Source organism: Ambystoma mexicanum, chromosome 2q (assembly GCF_040938575.1).
Source record: "Ambystoma mexicanum isolate Mex_15411 chromosome 2q, UKY_AmexF1_1, whole genome shotgun sequence".
NCBI classification, from domain to species: Eukaryota; Metazoa; Chordata; class Amphibia; order Caudata; family Ambystomatidae; genus Ambystoma; species Ambystoma mexicanum.
Genome location: NC_090924.1, coordinates 1,470,589,207 through 1,470,608,685, shown reverse-complemented (window position 1 = coordinate 1,470,608,685; position 19,479 = coordinate 1,470,589,207). Strand labels below are relative to the sequence as shown.

At 43.5% G+C, this 19,479-nt stretch overlaps 1 protein-coding gene across 1 annotated transcript in view; it reads left to right on the top strand.

The window, feature by feature from the left end:
- LOC138568897 (vomeronasal type-2 receptor 26-like) overlaps positions 1–18,641 on the top strand; it is a 65,293-nt gene extending 46,652 nt beyond the window's left edge. Inside the window, exon 3 of the mRNA XM_069646677.1 lies at positions 17,734–18,641. Coding sequence (XP_069502778.1) covers positions 17,734–18,641 — 908 coding nt within the window. The remainder of the gene's footprint in view (positions 1–17,733) is intronic.
- Positions 18,642–19,479: the final 838 nt, after the last annotated feature.

Sequence of the window (19,479 nt, the reverse complement as noted above, 5' to 3'; positions counted from 1 at the left end):
TAATTGCACATTTTAGTTTCTCTTCTAGTGTGCCACATGTTTCTGTTTCGAAACGTTTTTAAAAGAAAAGTTAGAAGAGCCAAGTACGATGAGTACTGAGGGCTCGGTTTATACCCAATATAAGATGTGCACCACCCAGAATTAAGCAATAGTTGGTAGGCAGACATGATCTTGCTGGTGAAAAAGAGTGTTAATGGAAGCTGTAATGTCTGTTCCTTGATACCACATGCTTCGGGAGCCCCAAGGTATGAATGCTGCAAGAAACTCCGATGTTGGAGGCTCAGTGTTTAGTACATTTGATCTTGTGCAGATTGTGAAGCACTTTCCAGGCACGAAGCGTGCGACTCGATATAATGGATCCAGATCTACTGCAATGTGCTCAAAACCCCAAGAGTGTGCAATGTTTGCCAAGACCGTACCTAAAGCTGGAAGGTGTGATGTTTGTGGGAAGCAGATGGAAGGAGACTACAATGAGCTGCATTGCAGGAGGACTGTGGATTTGGGTAAGAAGTTCTTGCAAAGGTAAACGATGTATTCAGTCAGTACTCGAATGAGCACATAGCAAAACACGTGGATCAAGGCAATAGAAAAACCAATGAAAGTGCAGAAGCTGGAAGGCACCACCACAATTCCCCCACCAGACCCTGAGAATAACATAGAACACGGGGTAGACCTAGCAGGGATGGAGGGTGTATATTTATGACATGTACTCCTGAGCAATATGCACAAGCAGGGGAAAGTTTACGGTCCAGGTGTCGAGCATGGGTACCAAATGAAGGGTCACCACCACATTTGGAAGTGGATTGATTGGACAGGGAAAGAACAAATAAGGGGGAAAAGGAAAGGCTAATCTGGGAGTGCGTTCATGTGGTATTAACGAAAGGGGAGAATGTTAGGTAGGGGGGACGCTTGCCTCAGAACCCTAAGTGGTTTTGGATGAGGCAGAGTCCTAGAAGTGTGTTGAAGGGGATCAGGGAGGGTACAGGGGTGTCGATGGGGGCCACAGTGTGGAGAGGTCAGTGCATTGTTTTGGGTTTAGAGTACACTACAGTCGAACAGCAGCTTATATAATAGCAGCCACATTAAATTTGTGGCCTAACTTTGCGCTGCAACCAGAATCACAGGCCCAGGCCACGAACATAGAGATTAGCCTATGCATTCAGGGATAGGATGTATCATGGGCACCGATCAGAAAGGCCAGAGCCGCAGAGATTCATAAGCATTTCATTGCCTGATATTGCCAGCATTTGTATCTTGGAGGAATGCCCCCTGCAAGGCCATGAGGGGGCTCAGGTCTCCCTGTGAAAAGCGTTCCCATGAGAAGGATAAGTAATAAATAGTAATAGCTCCCAGATGGCCCTGTCCCAAGACCCCAGCATTCCAAGGAACCAGCGAGTCCCAGACCACCGACCATAGAGCTTTTAGACCCCCAATCAATCAGATAAAATTAGAAACTGGGACAGGCTGTCTTCACCATTAGGTCATGTGATTTGTGCTGCGAGGTGCCGGGAGGGGGAAACAACACACCTAAAATGAGGATGGGGAGCTTTGGAAGGGCACCAACGTGTCTGGAAGCGGGTTGGGGTTTATTAGTTACAGTGACCTCGAAGCATCCTCTTAGCCTGTATCTGCAGTACCCGGTGCACATTAGGTAGAAATAGAGAATGCATTGTTTTTCTTTGTATAATGAGCAATTAACTGCAGCTTTCTGCCTGATGACGTGCAAGGAGGAGTCCACGTGGATGAAGATGGACAGAAGGGCTGGGACCAATGGCCTGGCATCCCTTATTTTTTTTATTTTTATTTTTTTTTATATTTAAATTTAAATTTAAATGTATTGGTTAGATATACATATAGCCAATTGGCTTTGTATAACACATAGACAAAACAACATAAATACACAAAATCTAAAAACATATTTCATTTTTACATATCCTATACAATGCAATTTAAAATTGCCACAATTTTCAGATAAAAAACAACAATAAAATATATCAGGTTAACATCATTGCCTCTCATAAAAATCATCCATTGATCAGATATCTCATTCATCACAGTATCATTATTATAAGATGTAAAACAAGTAGTTCACAAATCATTTAAACTTTCACAACACATGATGAGATGATAAAGGGACTCAACGACATTTACTCCACACAAGCGACAGTTCTTTGGCATATATGTAGATCCCATATTAGCACAATTAGTTTCTAGTGCAACAGTAGCATTGAATTTCATCATGAGGTAGGTACGAAATGTGCCAGTGTTGGGATAGGCAAGAATGTATAGAGGTACTCATCGAGAAACCTGCCACTGAACTTTTTAGATGCTAGATTAATCATGTTTTGTTCATGGCAGTAGTCCTGCACCTTGTTCCTGAGTCTCATTTTAAAAGATAATAGAGATAGGGTACCTGGATCAGACCCATTGGACCATGTGCGGTGTAACCTTTGAATGATACCAATGGTACCAATCAACACATTACCTTCAAGACCAAGATATGCTTTTACAAATGGCACAAAAATAGAATCAGTGCAGAGTGTGACAACTTTCTCATAAGTTAAAGCACATTGGCAAATATATGCAGACAAATAACATTTGATATTGAATTCCAGATACAAATATTCCACACTAACACTTGGGGGTAGACGTAGTAGTTTTCTTAAAAGTTTGGATTCAAGAACCACACCACATTTGACAAACTTGTGCCCCCAAATTTCCACAACATAGAGCAGCATTGATCTGATTTTTGCAAGATAGATGTTAAGAACTGCAATGACCGAATAGCAGCAATTGCGACCAATAAATACACTTAGAGCGTTTGCAGCCACAATACATCTGCTCTTAATAGTAGACCACTGTTCCTCCCAATTCAGCTTTTCATCAATGATAACTGCCAAATATTTGTAGGATTTCACCTGTTCAACTATTTTTGTTTGCCAGGCTCCACGAGTGTTTTTTAGGTCTACGTTTGTTTGAAAAGACCATTATCTTACTCTTGTCCATATTGATAGTTAGACCATTCTGGGCTGAGTAGATAACCAAGGAGTCAAACATGTGTTGAAGGCCCGCCAGAGTATAATCCAATAATAGCAGGTCGTCAGCATAGGCAAGCCAATCAATGGTGACTCCATTCACTGTAACAGGATTAGCTTCTGGGATGAGGAATGCTTTCATCATATCGGATAAATACAGGTTGAAAAGGATGGCAGCGATCATGCAGCCTTGCTTAATACCGCAACTAGTGGCCATGAATTTCAAAGGTTTTCCAGCGGCATTGAGTCTAATGCGTACAGAGGTGTCAGTGTGCAACAACATTAGCATCTTTAACAGACCTTGTGGGATCCCCCACGAACTTAGTTTTTTCCAAAGTCTATTTCGAAGTATGGTGTCAAATGCCGCAGAAAAATTCAATATATGCACAATAAACATTCAAATTGCGATTTCTCCAAGCATGTTCAATCGAAGATGTTAACAACAACAAATTGTGTGTGGTACTTGATTTGTCACCGAAGCCTATTTGATTTGAAGGTTATTACATTATTTTCACTTATCAAGTCAAACAACTTTATTCGGCCAAAGAAAAATGACCATCAAAGTACATCCTTCAAAAACATTACTAAAAAAAAATAAAAAAAATGCAGTTCTGATACAGCGTTGCATAGAATCAGCCACAGAGAAAAGAACAGGGCAGTACGAGCAATCCACCCCCTCCAATGGAAACCATAAGCTGATCTTTAGGGCCAAAATCAGGTCCCACCATCCCCATGCCTCCTCCAACACCCATAGCGCCTCGGGCCCAAGACAGTCAAATTGGCACCTGAAAGGAAGCTATTACTAGGGAAGACCCCGGTCTTTACTATGGCAGATCTAACAGGGGTGACAGGGCTGAGGAGAGGGGGCATACTGATTGAAATCCCACTCTTCAATAACTTGCCAGCCCGACCACGACCTCCCCAAACCCTGTATGCTATACGATGGTCCCAAAAAGTCAATTTAATGCTGTCCAGGGAGTTTTTGCCCATGCTGGTAATTCTGCTGCACCCTGCCAAAGCCTCTCTTCGTACAAACGGGCAGCCTCCAGTAGTATTTAGCCAGAACAGGCATTTGTTAAGTAAGGCGTCCCTTGGCTCTGGCTTGTCTGCTGCCAGTTTGGGCACCCCCTGAAGAAAGACTATTTTATGATTGGAACTTCCTAATTCCAGCAACTTTAATTGAGCCCCCGATTTCCTTGGACCCTGAACTTTGGGTTCGATACATTCGGAGACCATGGGGGCAAAGCCCTGTGCCTGTGTTCGGTCAATGGCAGTCCCGTTGGGGGTGGACAAAACCAAGGGGACCTCTACAGGAAGACAAACTGGGGGACATTCCAGGAGTGGGGGCGTGTGCCTTTCGTCAGCTGGGGTGTTGATCCTGGGCTCCTCCACTTGAGCAGTTCCATCTCCCTTCTTTTGAGCCTCTAGCAAAGTGTATAACAGATCCTTGATGATGGCCAATTCCACCAGTACTTGGGTACACCCACACCCCCTTTGCAGGGGCGCTTCCTCGGTAGGTTGGTCAGCGGTCAATTTGGACTCATGGTTACTCTCAGCAAATGTATTGTTTTGGATGGGGACCTCAACCGACCGTGAAGGGGACACACCAAGGGCGGAGCTACCCCCTAGACTAGTAGATGAGAGTATATCGCTCCACGAACTATTGTGGGAGCTATTGTGGGAGCTTGAGGAGGAATTGCCCCTTTGGACAGTTTGGGCAGTTAATGTCAGTCTGTCCCCCGCAGCCAAAACAGATGGAGTAGGAGAGTCCAGCCGGGGCCCAGAGGGTAAAACAACCCGATTCCGTACAGGTAAGAGGGAGGGCTCTACCCTTGGACTGTCCAGAAGATGACGGATCTCATTGAGCAGGAAGTGGGTATCCCCAAGGATTGCGGGTGCTGTGGCCTCATGGGTGGTTCCTGGTGCGCAATGTGTCATCGAGGCAGCTAAGGGACCCGCTATCCGAGACCTCTTTAGCTGTCTGAATTTCCTCTTGGCTCCGGTAGGGGGGCCCGGGCCAAGCTCAGGTCCAAAAAACACAAGGGGTGCAAGGGTTGGAGTCCCCCCAGAGGGTTGGGCAAGGTGATCCGGCATAAGGGCCCAGACAATTGATTCTGAAATAGGGCAAAAAGGGCGCCAGTAAGGAATTGACACCTAAGTTACCTCCTTTACAAACAGCAGACGGCAACAGCTTCCATACGATGAGCGGCGGTGAGCAGCAGCTTCAAACTCCAACCTCCCTCTGTTCTGTATTGGAGTAATATCTCAGCAAGCAAACATGGAGTGCGACGCTCCCCCTCAGCGGTCCGCGAACACCCCTGCGGGACGCAAACACCCCGCGCCCTTTCCCCGTGGGCTTCACCCGGCGGGCTTGAGTGTCCGTGCCTTTAAGGTGGGGGGGCGTGGCCAAGGAACGAAGGCCCTCCTGGGCTAGACAAAGTCCCCCTGCGGGACGCAAACACCCCGCGCCCTTTCCCCGCGGGCTTCACCCGGCGGGCTTGAGTGTCCGTGCCTTTAAGGTGGGGGGGGCGTGGCCAAGGAACGAAGGCCCTCCTGGGCTAGACAAAGTCCCCCTGCGGGACGCAAACACCCCGCTTCACCCGCGGGCTATTTTCACTTATCCAATCGTTTAGTTCCTTGAGCAATACCTTAGTAAATATCTCAGAGGAGACATCTAGCATTGCCAACATTCTGAGGTTTGCCGGGTTATCCCATGACCCTGTTTTATGAACAGTAAGGATGTGGCTTGTCTTCCATGATAAAGGTATTGCACCAAGCGTCCCTATTTGTTTGAACAAGAGCACAAGTGCAGCACCCCACAATTCAGGCTGCTTTTTTATTAGCATATTAGAGACCCAATCCGGCCCTGCTGCCCGTGAGTTCTTAAGATTTTCAATAATCTTAACTATGTCAAGTTCTGAAGATTTACAAACCCAAGTAACTTCGGGAGGAAGAGTAATCGCTGTAGCTAATTCAACTTTGCGCAAAGTGCAATTAATATAATGGGCCCACACTTCTTCAGTAATACAATTGATTGACAAATCGCGTTTTTTGTGTTTGCTAAGGAGATGCCAAATTCCTTGTTGGTTGTTAGACAAGGCGGCCAGAGCAATTCTTTTCCACAGTTTGGTTTCACATTCGCATTTATGAATTTTTAGCCACTCTTTATAATTCTTTTTAAGTTTTTTGATTAGGCATGCTACCTCATTTACTGATAACAACGGGTCATTTTTTCTAACAACAATACGAATTTTGTTATGAAGTTTCTTTTTGGCTAGATTGATCTTTTTATCGTTCCCAAGCCTACTTGGGATAGCAATGTTAGAACGTTCCCCAGTTGATTTTTATGTTCTACGTACACCCACTTGTTTCTGAATATTTTGCATAAGCTCAGTAAATCTATGCAGAATCTGGTTACCAGCATTCATACCAGACACCCCCTCCTTAATGAACTCCGGTAATAGGGTGAGTACCAATTGAGAGACATGTTCAATGTTTCGGCTATGCCAAACTATCCTATTATTGCCTTCATTAATGCTGGGCACCCCATTATCAACATAATCATGGTACTCTGCCCCTTTTTCTGGTATAGCAAATAACAGAGCCAAGGGTAGATGGTCACTCTCATCTCTCTCAACTATACCCATATCAATAACAAAATGAAATCCAAACTGGTTGGTGAAAATGTAGTCAAGGGTAGCTGCAGATCTACCCTCAACCCTAGTGAAGTTCATAGGCACATCGCCAGGAGTTAGACCATTTAGTTTTACGAAATTATGAATCTGCATAACATTCATCCACTTTTTGCCTTGTCTATTAGACATCGAGTGGGTTTTTGATTTTAACAAGGCACCCAGCAGCACATCAGAGTGACAATAATCCCCAATTTTCGCATTCAAATCTCCCAAGAGAAATATAGGGTAACAATGATTGAACAGTTTCAGCACAGTTTCAACAGTCACAATATTAGTTACCGTGTTGGCCAAGTTAGGAGGATCGTACATATTGATGACAATTAGGACAATCGACATCCATGTGACGCAATTTGGTGAACGGTACATCTATCATCTATCTGTATTTCGACAGTTAACCATGTTTCCTGGAGTGCTATGATGTTAAAAAGTGCCATGCATTCAATCAAGCCATCATCCTGGAACAAATGCGAGTGCCCACGAGTATACCAGGAGTAAAGCAACTGCTTCGAATAAGGTCATTGGCGGGATTCAGCAAAATGGGGCTTAAAACTCAAGGGCAACCATTGCCAATAACCTTCAGGAATGGCATCATTGTTATTTTCCACAGTATCCATTATGGAGCAGCTAACCTATGTATTGTGTTGCACCAACCAGCCGTTTGGATTTCTAACTTATGTAACTTACATCACTGATGGCACTGTGTGCCTTTTTAATGTGTTATTCCTGCTGATTTTGACAGAATGTTCTGTGACAGCAGAGCTTTTTGCTGGAATACCTTTATTTTTGTAGAAATAAACCTTGTTCTCCTTGTAAGAGGTGTGTTGAGTCTTTTTCCATATAGGGTTGCACTTTTTCTGGCGTGAGCGTTGAGGGGCTACAATGGTGATGTGGCTAGTCGAGTTTAAGCAAACTAGTGCTCTTTGACTGGGTCTCCTTCTCAGACATTCAATTAAGGTTCACCCCAAAGTCCTCAGTTCAACCTTGCGCTACTCACTGGATCCCACAGGGGAATCATTCAACCTTGCTCTACTCACTGGATCCTATAGGGTAATCACTCATCCTCACTCTACTCACTGTATCATATAGGGTAATCACTCAACCTTGCTCTACTCAATGGATCCCACATGGGAATCACTCAACCTCACTCTAATCACTGGATCCTATAGGGTAATCAGTGAGGGTTTAATGCCCGTCTCTTGAAACTATTAGACTTGGGGTTACTGTGCCAGCCCCGTCTGCCCCTTTAAGAGGCAGTCTAGATATTGTAATGTGCACAGCACTGTAGGTGTGGACATCAAAAACATAGAGAAATGCATTGCCAGGGACAAGCAGAGGAATCGATTCCCATTAAAACAAAAAGAGCAACATGAACAGGGCCGAGCATTGAGTGGTAAGAGATACACATTGGGAGAGTGGGATAAAACAAAACCCACAACCCACCCTCTACCCCCCGCCATTGAATAACTGGGAGAGGGGGCGACGTCCACAAACTATTGAAGTTATGGCAAAAATATTTCTCAAATATATTAACATTTTTTTGAAAAAGTGAAACATAATATAGTATGTTTTAAAGTAATCTTCACACATGAAAGTAACTTTGAAACGTTAGCAACATAAAATGTAGTGTATGTAATTTGCTTTGCTCCTAAGATTACGTTTGGTTTATGTCTTAAAGGGTGAGAGAGGAAAAGGGTGTTATGTAGAGGCTTGCTTGCATACATATAGACACAGTAAGCTACAGCCTTTGTTGCAGACATTATAAGCAAACCAAATGAAAATTCCTGAGATTTCCAATTATTTTTCAGATCAAGAATTGTGCACAGGAAACACTTTCCCACTAACTCAGCTGTTCTTGCACAGATTAATAGCCACCAACAGGGGAAGGAAGTCTATGAGCAAAACAGGCACTGAATGCAAGCTCCTTCCGTGTTTTCTGAAATAGACAGTGCCACCTGGTGTCAGTTCTAATGTACTACATGTCCCTGTGTTACTGGAGCAATAGTGCCAGGTGCATGCACACATAATGCACTACTTGCCTGGGGGTGCAGGGACCCGAGTGTCACGTGCATGAAGACATAGGGCGTTACTTACTTTGGGGGTAGAATTCCAAATGAACTGATAGTAAAGTTTAACATGGAAGTCTGTCTATTGCATTGTGTCTTCACTTTTCTTATTATTGCTGTGATTAGTTACATATAAAACTTTACACATCATCAAGGTACAATGAAAATATTCTTACGAAGAAGTGAAAGAAGGACTTTGAAGGAAAAGGAAAGTAAATGAACAATCTAAACCGAAAGAATATCAAAATAATGATAATTCATCCCAACATCAAAACATGTTTTCGTTTTTATATTTTTTTATTTAAAAAAAGAAATCGAAATATAGAAACTAAATTAATGTATTTTACAACCGGTGAACGGCATTTTCAGCCCAGTGTGAGAAGATGATATAATATGATAGTTTATTTATATAGCACCTATACACAATGTGTTTTAAAGCCCTTCAAGTCAAAGGAGGGAACAAGAGACAATACAATGACATTCTTACAAGCCATGAACAGTAAGGATGTGAAATTAACTCTCGTACTTGACCTGACGACATTTCATATAGTGCAAGAGTTAATACATAGATAAGGAGGAGTGGGAGAGAGTTGGAAGAAAATGGAAACAGACAGGTGACTACCATACCAGGCCTGACGACATTTCTGGTAGAGCCGGAGAAACACAAAATATGAGGGAGAGGGGTGCAGAAAGGGAGAGGGGAGGAACAAAACAAGTGACTATCGTACTAGGCCTGATGAGATTTCAGATAGTGCTGGAGGGGGGGATAAAGAGAGGGGGGAGAAGACAGACGAGGTAGCTATCATACTAGGTCCAGGGACAATTCTGATAGAGTAAGTTTGTTTGTTTGTTTGTTTGTTTGTTTATTTGTTTGGTAATGCGCACCAGGCCCTAAGGTAGGCCGGCGCAACAGAAACAAGAAATCTTAAAACTTAGTTACAGCGCAAAGGTAGCAAGCAATACATAGAGCAGTGATTGCGATAGGAACAAGATAAAAGGTACAAGATACATTAAATGCAAAGCAATGGTCTTAGTGAGTCAAGGAGACATTAACAAGAGTATCAATATATGCACACCTACGTACGCAAAAAAAGGTAGAAATGTAGTTCATCAGTTAGGTGTCATTGGTATGTAACCAATTGAGTATCTTATGTCTGAATTTAGGGTAGGGTTGTTCTAGTCTGAGGTTGACTGGTAATTTGTTCCCACATTGTGCCGCTTTAACAGGGGAACTGGATCCTCCTGCTGTCGAGCGTTTGAACCTAGGAATCTCCAACATAAATGAGTTAGCAGATCTCGTAGGGTGGGTAGCTGTTCTCCTAGACATTTTGTCTATTAGGTATGGTGGTGCTAAGTTATTTAGGCATTTGGAGGTGAGGGATACTGTTTTAAGGAGAATTCTGTCCGTTATTTTCAGCCAGTTGACCTCTTTTCTGAATTCTGTAATATGCTCTCTGTAAGGGATGTGCAATGCTGCCCTCAGGACGTTATTCTGCAGTCTTTGAATTTTATCTGTAATATATTTGTTGGCTCCTGAGTACAGGGCATTACAGTAATCTAATCTTGACATAATAAGAGCATTGGCTAGTGTGGTACAACTTGCTCTCGAGAGGTATGTTCTGGAGGCTCTGATGAGTTTGCAAGTGTACGTTGTGGATGAGGCGAGGGAGTTGACTTGCTTTTTGAGAGTAAGAGAGGAGCCCTAATAGAATCCTAAAGTTTGAACTACAGACATCGCCTTGATAGGTCGTTATCTATGTTGAAGGATGTGTAGTTTGGGCTGAGTGTTTGGATATTAGCTTCAGAGCCTAGGATTAGTAACTCTGGTTTTTCGTCATTTAGGCAGAGGCCATGGGATGCCATCCATGCCTGAATGAGGGAGTATATTTTGTTCACCAGGGCTGAGTCCACCTCGAAGTTGCCGAAAGGGGTATGAGGATCTGTGTGTCATCTGCATAATTAGTGTAGGTGACACCCAGTCTATCCAACTTATCAAACAGAGGCTTGGTGAAGATATTATATATAGTAGAGGAGACGCAGGAACCTTGTGGGATGCCGCAGGTTATTTTGATGGGGTCGGCAGAGGCTGAAGTAGAGAAGACTCTCATGGTCCGGTTAGCTAAGAAGGATTGGACCCAAGCTGTCGCATCATTAGTGAAGTTGGCGGCAGATTGGAGGTGATTGCATAACACTGCATGGTCCACCAGGTCGAATGCTGCCGACAAGTCCAGTAGGAGAAGCAAAGCTATTTTTCCATTGTCCTTTAATTCTTCAATGTGTGTCTTGAGGTCTAGCAGTGCTGTTTCAGTGCCATGGAGAGGGCGGAAGCCCGATTGTCATGAGCCAAGTAGGTGGTTGGCTTCCAGGTAGTCCTGGATTTGTATGCAGGCAGCTCTATCTAAAATTTTAAGGAGAAATGGCACAGTAGTAATGGTTCTGTAATTAGTAGGGATGGTGGGGTCCAGAGTTTGTTTTTTTAGTAATGGTAGAACCCAAGATTCTTTAAGGTTGGCTGGTACTGTATTAGTTTTAAATGAAGCGTTTATCAACTTAGAGATAAAGGGGGCTAGGTCTCTCGCTGCATCCTTTATTATCTGTGCTGGGCACGTGTCGCCTTTACAGTTAGGAGGGTTTGAGGGAGAGTATTATTTTTTCTGTTTCAATTGTGGAGATAGTCTTAAAACTAAAAGGTGTGGTTGTCCTAGTCACCGAGGGTTGATTAGTTTGTTGGTCAGTGAGTGGTAGTGTGGCCTTTTTTTTAGCGATTTTGCATTGTAAGGACAATATTTTATTCAATAGAGCATTTTTTATGTTAGTACACCATGCTTTATCCTTTGGGGCATTATCTACTGGTTGGTTTGGGGATTCTAGTTGGCAGAGGATGGAGAACAGTTCTTTGGTGTTAGATTTGGCTTTCTCAATCCTATCATTGAAGGTATTCTTTTTGTTTTTTTTTTGTACATTTTTGCAAATTCTGTTAGGTTATTTTTGTTATTTTCGGAGGGGGAGTGGCGCCAAATAGAATGAAGTTTCCTTTTTTGCGATCTTAAGGATTTAAGTTGGGGGGTGAACCAGGCATTTAGGTGCACTACTTGCCTGGCTTTGCGCAGTTTGACAGCAGCTATTGTGTCCAGTGCCTTCGTCATAGCATTATTGAAGGTATTTACCAATGCGTCAGGGTTGTTATTTCCCATTCCAGATATGGCAGGGAGGAGAAGAGGGATACGTTTTTCAGCAGTAATATCCTTCTTATTTCTGGTGGGGAGAGGTGGTGCTATGTTATTAGGTTTAGGGCTAAGGAGGTCTAATGCGGCAGGGACGTTTATTAGATGATGATCTGTCCAAGATTGTGGGGCAATATTGGTAATAGTGATGTTGCAGTTTAGTTCGGATATCCAGACAAAGATCCTTCCTTTGATATGCGTAGGTGAGAGGACTTTTTTTTTAAGACCGTGGTCATTTAGTAAGGTTGCAATAGATCCAGCATGTTTATTGTCAGTATTATTAAAGCCTACATTGAAGTCTCCCAACAGTAGTGTTTGAGAGTGATCTTTAGTGTTGTCGGCTAGAAGGCTCATTAGGTCGTCTTCAAAGGTACCTAGAGGCCCAGGGGGTCTATATATCAGGTGGATCGTTAGAGTACGGTTGTTAGAAATGGGCAATTTGGCAGTGAGTACTTCACAAGATGTGAAGGGAGTTGAGGTGGCAAGTCTAATGGGGTAGGTTGTTTTGAAGATAATGGCTAGGCCACCACCCCTGGTATTAGGCCGGTCGACTCTAATGATTTGGTAATTGTCAGGTACTGCTAACATGAGCATTGGTCCGGCGGCCTCATGTAGCCAAATCTCAGTTATGGCCAGTAAATCAAGGTTGTCATTGTTTAAGATGTCTGCAATTTCAGTAGTATGGGCTACCATTGATGTGGAGTTTATGAGGGACCCTGTTAGCGTTAGGGTACTGTCAAGGTTGGCAGTTGGCGAGGTTTTGTCAGCGCGGGTATCTCGGGAAGAATGATTTTTGGGAAGTGTTAGGTCAGTGGTATTGGTAGTTTGCATTAATGCGGACGAGAAGTTCTTGGACAGGGTCAATGTTTGATTATTGGTGTTGTTAGATACATTTCTGTAGGGTTCGTAGATGGGAGACAATCTAGACCTAAATCTCAAGTTTCTATCCTTGGGGGGGTTTGTTATGATGACAGTGGCCATAATGGTTATGATGGCACAGGTAAGTAGTACTGTCTGGGCTGGTTTGGTTAAGTAGGTCGCGGTCATTGTCAAGCTATGCTGAGGTCATACTAACATCTAAGTGTAGTTGAATGAGGGGCGGGATTTCTGTGCTATGCCTAACAGATACTAGTTGTGGTTGGATTGCATCTAGTCTAGTCAATGCAAATCACTAATAGGTTAATACAATTGTGGGCCTAGGGCAGAACTAGGCAAGTCAATAAAGAACATAGATAGGCTAAGTGCAGCTGTAGGTGCAGGGCGCATCTAGGCAAGTCAATGCAAATCACAGGTAGGCTAGGTGCAGTTGTAGGTGCAGGGCGCATCTAGGCAAGTCAATGCAAATCACAGGTAGGCTAAGTGCAATTGTAGGCACAGGGCACAATTAGGCTAGTCAATACAAATCATAGGTAGGCTAAATGCAATTGTAGGTGCAGGGCACAATTAGGCTAGTCAATGCAAATCACAGGTAGGCTAAATGCAATTGTAGGCACAGGGCACAATTAGGCAAGTCAATGCAAATCACAGGTAGGCTAAGTGCAGTTGTAGGTGCAGGGCGCATCTAGGCAAGTCAATGCAAATCACAGGTAGGCTAAGTGCAATTGTAGGCACAGGGCACAATTAGGCTAGTCAATACAAATCACAGGTAGGCTAAATGCAATTGTAGGCGCAGGGCACAATTAGGCTAGTCAATGCAAATCACAGGTAGGCTAAGTGCAATTGTAGGCGCAGGGCACAATTAGGCTAGTCAGGGTAGCGTCTAGGTTAAAAATTACACAGTTTGGCTAGGATACAGTAGCGTAACTCCTGAATTTTGAGAGAGCACAGTTGGGTAGCGTGTAATGAGTAGCACCTAGATTCGAAATTATACATTTGGGTGAAATGCAGTGATGCAACAATTGAGTATAGTGGGACACATTAGGTATAGTACATGGTATAATAATGCTACCGAGCAGTGGGCACTAACTGGCACAATAGGGCAAAATAAACCAGGTACTTGACCACCACCACTGCACACACATTTAGGCATCACCTGTGTGCGAGAAGGGTGGGGGGAACAAGGGAACATCATGGGTGGCCAGAGGGTGTGGGGATGAGCTGTGGGGACAGAGGGGGTAAACACATGTTGGTGCATGCTTACCTGCTGTCTGAGCAGGGCGTCGGGCCCTGGGTCCTCATGGTCCGAACAGGTCCTAACAGGAATTGCCCTTTTCTTCGTTAGCCCTTCACTTCGGACGCCCGGGCGATAGACACCCTTGATCTAAAAGTTAAGAGCATGAAGGAAGAGGCAGGGCTAAGAAGGTGGGTGGTGCCTAGGCCAGGTGAACCAGATCCACTTGCACCTGCTCCCTATCTGCAAAGGAAAAGAGGCTGGAGGGCTCCTTAAGTAGGGAAAAAGAGTGGCAACCAGGAAGGCACCAGGTGGGCGGGGCTAGCAAAGTGGGGGAAAAGAGCGACAACCTGGAAGGTGCCAGGTAGGCGGGGCTTAGGCAAGGTGACCTAGATCCTAGACCTCGCATTCTTTTCTTAATTATCTTAAGTCTTCACTAGGGAAAATGTCAGAATAACTTCACTGAATATCATGCGTGTTAGTTGAGCAAAGACACATTGGGACATTGAGTGCACACGTGCTGGGCAGTTTCTAGGGTGACATCTCCACAGCCCCCGAGTATGCAAGTGCTGCGCAGTTTCTAGGGTGGCCTCTCCACAGGCTCCCCTGAGTAAGCAAGTGCTGTGCAGTTTCTAGGCTGGCCTCTCCAAACCCCCCCCCCCCCCGAGTATGCAAGTGCTGTGCACTTTCTAGGTTGGCCTCTACATAGCCTCCCCTGTAAATTCTCTCACATGTGGGGCTGCCAATCCAGTCTGCGGTATCATGAGAGAGGGAAGGAGATTGCATCTGAAATACACTAGGAACCTTTGTGTTTTGTCATGTGGAAACTATAGTGTGTATGCAGCAGCAGTTAAGAAATGAGTTATAGTATTAGCCTATTTGACATATTGTTTCTTCATCTTCAGATGTTGAACATTCATACTTAAATCCCACTGATGAGACTTCCTTTCGAGTTCTCGCTTAAGAATATAGTAATCAAGTACCCAATCAGGAGTTTTTTGGCATTCACCCATGCAAGTTTTAATCTAGAGCATGTTTCTAAACCGTAAATAACTGCAGTTTTCATGGCAACGATAAGCTTTCCTGGTGCCGTCCAAGTCTGAAACTTTGGTAAACCTCTTTATGGAAAATAGTCTCTCCATGGCTTCAGTTGTAATGTAAGGTTGAATTCTTGTTTTAACACTATTATCGGTGACCAAAACACCAAGGTATTTTATTTAATTAACTGTATGAATTGTGGAGTTACCTAATAAGCATATTATGAGGGCCGATCTTATAGATTGTCACCATAACTTTGCATTTGTTCAACATTGCTAATACACACGGTGCTACTATGAATCATCTGGGACCAGCCACTGGGTAGCTTGGCACGCAGGCTAGGTAACTTGGCATGCAGGCTGGGTAGCTTGGCACGCAGGCTTGGGTAGCTTGGCACGCAGGCTGGGTAGCTTGGCACGCAGGCTTGGCTAGTGGGATACAGTGAAGGCATATGAATTGGGCCCGGGTCATTACCACCTGACCCGACCACCCGGATCGGGTTATTTTGCAATAATAAGTAAACATTTAATTTTGTGTTTAATGCAAACTTTATGTATATTCTAATGTATAAATACATCTGGGATGAAGGAATCTCATCCCCCAAATGCAGGCAGAATACTGGTATATACTGGTACATATACTGGTATATATGAAGAAACTCAGAAGAGACCCCGGACTCATCAGGGTGACATAATATGGAGATATATACAGTAAAGTCTGGCTGAGCAGATCTCACTGTGTGTAAGACAATCAGGACCCGAGGAGGGGAAATATAGCGGAAAAAACAAAGAAGTTCTTGGAGAAACAATACAAATCATTGTCCAGGTTGTTCTGGGTTTTCCATGCTCTCACATCATTACCAGTAACTGATGCTCTAAAAATGAAAAACAGAAGCTTTACCCATAGCAATGGCACCTAGAACAGAATGTTGCAATTTAAAACAAAACATAAAAAACAAATGCATGTCAAATTATTCACAGTAGAAAGCTGCACAATTGTTACAGTTACCCATTAGATGTGCACGTGCATTTCTCCCGTGACTCGCGTTTCCCCCAAAATCTAATGCAGCGCAAAATTGCCTTCGCTCTGGTGCCAACCATCTATCATATGAAATTATAGGTTTCCTATGCTCAAACGAATTGTATTACATTGAATTTCTGTGTTATGACTCAATTAGTCTTTTACCCAAACAGCCATTAAGCTAAATATGTGATTTGAGAGAAACTGTAAAGTCTTTAATCGTCATTCCATTCAATCAAATTCCTGAAACATAGACTTCACTCATTCTCTCAAGGCTACATAAGATACATAATTTGTGTTGGGGCCCTAGGATTGGAACCATCCTTGATAACCTCTGTTAATTGTTCTGGTTTCTTTATTGTTTAGTGCAAGGTCAGAGAATATATTAGGAAGTGAAGGCCGCAGCTCCTTTGTTGTATGACCTCGCAGTTTGTTTATTTTTTCAGAAAGTAGATTTTCCATGCCTTTTTTCTACATTTGGTGATAAGTGCAACACATTTTAATCTTCAAATTGGTTGTTATGGGGGTTCATGGTCCCAGTTAAGGTCAGCCGACAAGTGTTTCGACCGTGTGGGTCTTTATCAAGGCTAATGATGATGGTTTCTTGCATGTGGGGTCCTAAAATGATGTTTGCGGTCAGTCCTGTGGGCGACAGCTGGGCTCCTCATAGGCCCTGTTAATCAGAGTCTTGTGGCGTCAAAGCGTCTTCGGTCCGCTGGCCCCATTGGACCATGAGCACACACAACAACCAATTTGATGATTAAACAATAATACACTTATCAACAAACGTTAAAAGTTGTGGAAAATCTACTTTCTGAAAAAATAAACAAACTGTGAGGCATCCGGGATAACCCCTGATCATACATAAAATACATAACATTAATTTATAAAAACAGAAATTGAATGTAAGAGCTTGTTTTTGAGTGTAGGCAACCTGTTTTTTCTATGTATTTTGGTGATTTAGGGCATAATCACTGTACCTTACTCACGCAGCCGTCCAATATAGAGCACCCGGGCGCAAACCATATGTCCAGCTGCCCAGTGTTATTTTCATATATATGATATGAGCCCTGGCCCTGCAGCGTCTGAGCAGAACTGGATTTGCCCAACCTTACAACACGCGTATCAAAAATCGATCGACTTTGGACACATTTAAAAGAGCTGTTAAATGCAAAATAGGAGAAATCACATTTTTATGGAGGACTCTAAAGTTCTCTAAGTCACAAAGGACAGGGTAAGGGTACTGCAAATATTAAAATTCGGGGCACACTTTACAACTGCTCATCACAGGGTTTTCCTTGAACAACGAAGGGACGTGGATCTCTTTTGTGGCTCTGAGAATTCTGGAACCAGGCACTTTCTATGTAGACATATTTATTCAGTGCGTAGATGCCAAGGCTAAACATTTCAGCGAAGTCCAGATTTCCTTGACAGACTGTGACAGAACATATTCATGTTTTCTATTTCAGCACTTGTTCTCATCCTGTTTACCTTACTCTTTATTGTAATAAGCATTTCTGACACTGAACTGTATTATTTTCTACGTAGATATGGAAAACTGCATAACTTGCCCACGAGACCAGTGGTCCAATGAGAGACGAGATGCTTGCATTCCAAGGATCAAAGAGTTTCTGGCCTACGATGATCCACTGGGTGCGGTCTTATCTTCCATTGCAAGTTTCTTCTTCATCCTCACTGCTGGTGTGCTGGGAATCTTTATAAAATACCGCAAGACCCCTCTCGTTAAAGCCAATAACCGGAATCTCAGCTACACTCTCCTCCTCTCCCTCATGCTGTGCTTCCTCTGCTCTCTTCTGTTTATTGGACGCCCTTCAAAGACGTCCTGCCTTCTCCAACAAACCTGCTTTGGCATCATCTTCACAATTGCTGTATCTTCTGTTCTTGGAAAGACCATCACCCTCATCATTGCCTTTAAAGCCACAAAGCCTGGCAGCAAGTTCAGGAAGTGGGTGGGCACCCGAGTGTCGAGCTGTCTGCTGCTTCTCTGCACGCTGGTGCAGGTGTTGGTCTGCACCATGTGGCTCATTCACTCTTCCCCGTTCCCAGACATTGACACCACATCAGAGACTGGGAAGATGATCTTACAGTGCAACGAAGGCTCCGTCATTGGGTTCTATTCTGTGGTTGGTTATATGGGACTTTTGGCTCTTCTGAGCTTTGTTGTTGCATCCATTGCGAGAAAGTTACCAGATAGTTTTAACGAGGCCCAGCTTATCACCTTCAGCATGCTGGTGTTCTGCAGTGTCTGGATCGCCTTCATCCCAGCGTACATGAACACCAAGGGTAGGTACATGGTTGCCATGGAGATCTTTGCCATCCTGAGTTCCAGTGCTGGGCTCCTGGGCTGTATCTTCATCCCCAAGTGCTACATCATTATCCTGAGGCCTGAGCGGAACACCAAACAGTACCTAATGAGGAAACACACAAAGACTTGAGACCTCTGGGAGTACTTTATGATATGACCCAGCTAATTAATTTGACCAAGCACCCTATTTAGAACAGAGCAATATTCCAAAAGGCTCCTTTTTTATTACAATTTTGGTTTCTTTAATTATTTTTGAACAGCCAGCATATTGATATATGAACAGGGTTACTTTAATTGACAACTTAATTAGCTGTATCGACAGCAGCTGTTAACACTCACATGAATTTTGCATGAATTTTCGACTCAACATTTTATGTTGATTGTTTTGTGCATGCATTTAGCAATTTGCACCATCCCGAGTTCTTGTAGCTTTTTACACTCCTAATGCAAGAGAAGAGGTAATGCTGGCTGCCTTGCACATGCACAGCATTTGGCATTGCCACTAAACCAATGGATTCCACATGGTTCTTACAGGTGGAAGAACCAGTGGAATCCATAGGGATTCAAGACTTTCTGTTTCAATCAATGTTACAAGTTTCAATATTTTCTGGACGTAGCGGAGCAGACTTTGCAGTGCGTGCAGAAAGTGTTGTGCACAATGGCCCACATCTCAATAAAGAGGCAGAGTCAAAATCCACACCGGATCACTTATAATTCACTTTAAAATTAATCTCAAAGCATTTATTTTCCTTCTTACAGTGAACATTTCTTAACCAAAAAAGAAAATAATACATGAGCCGATTCCCAGTTATTAGCAGCAGTTTCAAGTGCCCGTCACCCATGACTCTTGAAATCCAAGATAATATCTCTGAATTTTTTAAGATAATCGTGGCATTGCCCTAAGGGTCACGAGTGCTCCATGCTTCTTGCAATTGTTCTTTTGAGACTCAAAAGGATCCTTCATAACC